Here is a 6,270-nt window from a genome sequence, read left to right as displayed (position 1 = left end):
TCATATAATTTCATTTATCTTTGATTAAAATCTAATAAATATATATTTTTTTCTATTAAAAGAATTTTAATTCTTGTTTCACCTAACATCTATAAATGGCATTATCTAATTTATAGATGTAAATAAATCTCCATATTCCTTTAATATAAAAAAAACATCCATATTCGTTTGACATTAAATTAAAATAAAAGTTTCTAGAATGGCAGTATTTTTCAATTGGTAAGATTATTTTAATTTTAAAATTGAAGCCAGCAAGCCAAATTAGAAAGAACTAATAAATAAAATAATTGTCATAGGTTTTTGTCTAACAATATCGTATCGACGAGGGAAGGCAGGAAGCAGAGTAGATTGACGGATTCTTACATTACATTATATTAGAGAAATGGCATTATCGTAATTTTAACAAACAAATTATTATTATTATTATTATTATTATTATTTGTCTAGAAGAAAAGTAGTAGTATCAGTATGAAAAATAAAATAAAATGTTAGTAAATAAATCAGTAGAAAGAAAGAAAGTCAAGAAATGGAAGATCGAAACCAAGTCGTCGTTCAAAATGAAAACGTAGGGGTTGCGCCATGTTCTTTCTCCTTCATCTTCCTCATCATCCCATTTTTATTATACTACTACTACGACTTTTCGTCGTCAATTGAACTTTCAAAGTCTTACCAAATATACTGCTATCGCATGATTCTTTTCCTTTTTTATTTCCTACCATTTCATCCTCTATTTATGCCTCTTCAACACAAGCATTTCTCAATTCCATCTTTCTCTCCTATCATAACTCACACACTCTTTTCCTCATTCATCTTAATTCAATTTCTTAATTTGTTTTCTTCTTCTTCTTCTTCTTCACCCTTGTTGCTTTCTCTGTCGCCGTTGTGGCCAATTAGCCTCTAGCTTTATCTGGGGTTTTGTGATTCAATATTTGGGACCTGCTGATTCTGGGTATTTGTAATATTCACTAGCAATACTTTTGGTATTTGTTGAAGACATTGCATCATTCAGTTGGTGTGTATTTCCGGTTACAAATAATTTCTATTGTGGAAGCTAAATTTGTGAGTACGTTTGAGGTATAAAATGGCTGGTGGGAGGAGGAGGAAATTGCGGCTGAGTAAGATCTACTCATTTGGATGCGGAAAGGCATCATTGCAGGAGGAGCATTCACAGATAGGGGGACCAGGGTTTTCAAGAGTTGTTTTCTGTAATGAAGCTGCTAGTTTTGAGGCTGGGATTAGAAATTATGAAAGCAACTATGTCAGAACTACTAAGTATACTCCAGCTTCTTTCTTTCCTAAATCATTGTTTGAGCAGTTCAGAAGAGTGGCTAACTTTTACTTCTTAGTTAGTGGCATCGTCTCCTTTACCCCTCTTTCTCCTTATGGCGCTCTCAGTGCTATTATTCCTCTCATTTTTGTTATTGGAGCCACCATGGCTAAAGAATTACTTGAAGATTTGAAGCGAAAGCAGCAGGTATGCTATTTCTTCATTTTTCTTTATTTTATAGACCAGATTCAGCTATGATAAATTACTTACTGTTTTATTGATTCTTATATATGCGGTGGCTTCTCAGGATATTGAGATGAACAATAGAAAAGTGAAAGTCCATAAAGGCGATGGCTTTTTCAAGGAAACAGAATGGAAGAATCTGAAAGTGGGAGATATAGTAAAGGTGGAGAAGGATCAATTCTTCCCGGCGGACCTCCTTTTGCTTTCATCTAGTTATGATGATGCTATTTGCTATGTTGAGACCATGAATCTTGATGGAGAGACAAATTTGAAAGTTAAACAAGCAGTGGAGCAGACTGTTGGCTTACACGAGGATTCAAACTACAAGGATTTCAAGGGTATGGTTAGATGCGAAGATCCAAATGCAAATTTGTATGCTTTTGTTGGGACTTTAGAGTTTGAAGAAAACCAGTATCCACTCAGTCCTCAACAGCTTCTCCTCAGGGATTCCAAACTCAGAAATACTGACTACATATACGGGGCAGTCATCTTCACAGGTAGTGACACTAAGGTTATGCAAAATTCTAGAGCTCCTCCTTCAAAGAGAAGCAGAATTGAGAAAAAGATGGACAAAATTGTATACCTCATGTTCGGTATTGTGTTTACAATGGCATTAGTTGGTTCTATTGTCTTTGGCGTTGTTACTGACGACGACCTAGAAAATGGCAGGATGAAAAGATGGTATCTTCCACTCGAGGATTCAACTGTCTTCTTCGACCCTAAAAAGTCTGCACTTGCAGGATTTTTTCATTTTCTGTCTGCCTTACTGCTATATAGTTTCTTCATCCCAATCTCCTTGTACGTGTCAATAGAAGTTGTTAAAGTTCTTCAAAGCGTTTTCATCAACCGAGATATTCAAATGTATTATGAGGAGACTGACAGACCAGCACATGCCCGTACCTCGAATTTGACTGAAGAACTTGGCCAAGTGGATACAGTACTTTCTGATAAGACTGGAACATTAACCTGCAATTCCATGGAGTTTATAAAGTGTTCCGTGGCTGGGACTGCTTATGGTCGTGGTGTTACGGAAGTTGAGGAAGCTATTGATTTAAGAAATGGTCCTCCGGTAGCTCATGAAAGAATAAATGGTTTGGCTCATAAAGATACTGCCACTAAAAAACCGCGTGTGAAAGGCTTTAATTTTGAAGATGAGAGAGTTATGAATGGAAACTGGGTTCATGAGCCTAATGCTTCTGTTATTCAAGAGTTTTTCCGGTTGTTGGCAGTCTGTCATACTGCTGTAGCTGAAGAGGATGAAGAGACCGGGAAGATTTCATACGAGGCTGAATCACCAGATGAAGCAGCATTCGTGATTGCAGCTAGAGAACTTGGTTTTGAATTTTACAAAAGGACTCAAACAAATGTGGTGATAAGGGAGTTCGATGTGGAGTCTGGGAGGAGAGTTGAAAGGTCAGTGTTTCTTATCACTTTCTATAATGACAATGCAGATTGTTGGCTATTTGTGGAAGTACCTATTGAATAAATTCTTATTATCGTTTATCTTTTGCAGGTCATACACACTATTGAACGTTTTAGAGTTTAACAGCACAAGAAAGCGAATGTCTGTGATAGTAAGAACTGAGGAAGGGAAGCTACTATTACTTTGTAAAGGTGCTGACAGGTTTGTAATCTTGTTCTCTGGAACTTTGATTTCAATTTCATTATGTTTGCCATAAATGGTGTTGGAATTCATGATTATTGTTCCTACCATGCAGTATCATGTTCGAAAGGATTGCCCTGAATGGTAAGGAATTCGAAGAAAATACAAGGAAACATGTGAATGATTATGCTGATGCAGGCTTGAGGACTCTTATACTTGCCTATCGTGAACTTAAGGAAGAAGAATACAAAGATTTCAGTGACAAATTCAATGCCGCTAAGATGTCAGTAAGTCTTGATCGAGATACTATGATTGATGACTTGGCAGAGAAGATGGAGAGGAATCTAATTCTTCTTGGAGCAACAGCTGTTGAGGACAAACTCCAAGATGGGGTAAGCTGGAAATAATAGGTTACACAATTGTGGAATGAAGAACTTTCATACAGAGATTTGGACCTGACTTTTGTTCAATTGCACTTAATAGGTTCCACAATGCATAGACAGGCTTGCCCAAGCTGGAATCAAGATCTGGGTTTTGACTGGAGACAAAATGGAGACTGCCATCAATATTGGGTATGCTATTCTGTGTCACTTTTTTTTTGTTCATGTTTTATTGATTTTGAGACTAGGCGTGTAGAATATTACCAGTACCAATCTCTGACATAAAGATGTGCATATGCAGTTTCGCATGTAGTTTGCTTAGACAAGGAATGAAGCAAATTATAATCAATTTGGAGACTCCAGAGATTCAATCTTTGGAAAAGGCAGGGGATAAAACAGCAATTACCAAGGTATTACTTTAAATACGAGTCTGCTATTAGATGAATGTTAATGCATTCAGTTTCTCAGAAAGTTACTTTGATGATATATGATGCTGATATGAATTAACTATGATTCATTTTTTAGGCATCAAAGGAAAGTGTTCTACGTCAAATTAATGATGGAATGGGTCTGGTCTCAGCACCGAGAGATGGCTCTGATTCATTTGCATTGATCATTGATGGGAAATCACTTACTTATGCTTTAGAGGATGATATGAAGCATTTGTTTCTAAAGCTAGCCATTGGTTGTGCATCTGTAATTTGCTGCCGTTCATCTCCAAAACAGAAAGGACTCGTAAGTTACAATTTTGTAGTGGTTTTTCCATTCTATTTCACATATTTCCTTTATATTTGAACATCTAAAGTTCTCATATGGTTTACTTATAAAAATTACAGGTGACTAAACTAGTGAAAGAAGGAACTGGAAAAACAACATTAGCAATCGGGGATGGTGCTAATGATGTTGGTATGCTCCAAGAAGCAGATATTGGAGTGGGAATAAGTGGTGTTGAAGGAATGCAGGTATGTGCTTAATCAATTTGGATTTTGTAATTAATGTTACCGTGTATAATACATATTTCTTATTGCTTATGCATCTTATTTTGCCTATTTTCTACTCAGGCTGTCATGTCAAGTGACGTCGCAATTGCTCAGTTTAGATATTTGGAGCGTCTACTATTGTTGCATGGACACTGGTGTTACAGGAGGATTTCTTCAATGGTACATCCGAATTCATACATTGAATTTTTCTATAGAGTTTTCAGATTCACTACTTATATGACATTTGATGAAGCTTGTAGATAATAACATAATATTTCTCCCATCCGCAGATATGCTACTTCTTCTACAAAAACATCACATTCGGCGTCACTCTTTTCTTATATGAGGCATTTACAACATTCTCCGCACAACCTGCATACAACGATTGGTTTATGTCGTTGTACAGCGTCCTCTTCACATCTCTTCCTGTGGTTGCCTTGGGTGTTCTTGACCAGGATGTACCTGCAGAGTCTGCCCTCAAGGTATTATTTTAATAACCCATTAAGACGGATACCGTTAAACCTTTACATATTATGTATGCAACAAAGTATTTACTGTTTGTGATCTTTTTGGGCAGTTTCCTCTACTGTACCAACAAGGTGTGCAAAACGTACTCTTCAGCTGGCGCCGAATAATTTCTTGGATGTGTAATGGATTCTACGCCGGGATTGTCATTTTCTTCTTTTGCGTCAAGGCATTTGAACACCAAGCATTCAATAAAGACGGGAAAACTGTCGGGAGGGACATCTTAGGTGCTACGATGTACTCGTGCATTGTCTGGGCTGTGAACTTGCAAATGGCACTCTTTGTTAACTACTTTACAGTGATACAGCACTGCTTAATCTGGGGTTCTGTTGCTTTGTGGTATATCTTTCTGGTGGTCTATGGAGCCATGAGTCCCACTGCTTCTACCAACGCGTACAAGATCTTGACTGAAGCTCTTGCCCCGACTCCTTCGTATTGGATTGTCATGCTCTTTGTGGTACTATCAACACTAGTCCCGTATTTCGTCCTATCGGCTATTCAAAACCAATTCTTTCCCATGTACCATCAATTTATTCAGTGGATGAATCGTGGAGGTCAAGCAAGTGATCCCGAATACTGTGATATGGTGCGCCAGAACTCGTTGCGACCAACAGTTGGTTTTACAGCGCGTAGAGCATCAAAACGAGAATCCCGTAACAGATGAATGTGCCAGTAGTTTTGTGCTGTGTATCTGAAATCTTGCTCACTTTGTTGCATTTCAACTGCAATAGTTCTTTCAATCAGGCAGAAGAAATGCAGGAAAGGATGTGAAATTTTGCTTTTTGTTGTTTTGTTCCTATACATGTATTTTTTGTACCATATTTTTTTTTTCTTAATTTGTAAAATTTATTTAATTTAGTATATATGTGAGAAAATTCCATTACATTACTTGTAGGTGTGTTTAGTGCTCGTATTTACATAAATAAACATTCAATTTCTTATTGTGTCTCTATCAAGTTTCGTGTACTTCTTATACAACAACAACAACAAAGCCTTAGTCCCGAAATGATTCGGGGTCGGCTAACATGAACCATCATATAAAACCGTGAAAATCAAGTCGTGTCAGCGACACAGATTCGCTCTCTCCACTCCGTCCTATCCACTACCATATTTTCCTCAATTCCCAATAAACTCATATCACTCTCGATCACCCTCCTCCAAGTTTGCTTAGGTCTTCCCCTACCCCTCACCACTACATCCCTTTGCCACTCTTCGGTTCTCCTAACCGAAGCATCAAGCGCTCTACGTCTCACATGGCCAAACCACCTTAGT

At 37.4% G+C, this 6,270-nt stretch overlaps 1 protein-coding gene across 1 annotated transcript; it reads left to right on the top strand.

The window, feature by feature from the left end:
* The first annotated feature begins 570 nt into the window (after positions 1-570).
* On the top strand, positions 571-5,948 carry LOC136234314 (putative phospholipid-transporting ATPase 9). Its single transcript, XM_066024107.1, has 11 exons — positions 571-1,474; positions 1,575-2,923; positions 3,024-3,134; positions 3,229-3,505; positions 3,597-3,685; positions 3,795-3,903; positions 4,019-4,228; positions 4,330-4,455; positions 4,555-4,653; positions 4,764-4,955; positions 5,051-5,948. The coding sequence occupies exons 1-11, from the start codon at positions 1,082-1,084 to the stop codon at positions 5,660-5,662; spliced, it is 3,567 nt and encodes a 1,188-aa protein (XP_065880179.1). The 5' UTR covers positions 571-1,081; the 3' UTR covers positions 5,663-5,948.
* The last annotated feature ends 322 nt before the right edge of the window (positions 5,949-6,270 follow it).

This window comes from Euphorbia lathyris, chromosome 1 (assembly GCF_963576675.1).
Source record: "Euphorbia lathyris chromosome 1, ddEupLath1.1, whole genome shotgun sequence".
NCBI lineage: Eukaryota > Viridiplantae > Streptophyta > Magnoliopsida > Malpighiales > Euphorbiaceae > Euphorbia > Euphorbia lathyris.
This window is presented reverse-complemented; position numbering and strand designations above follow the sequence as displayed.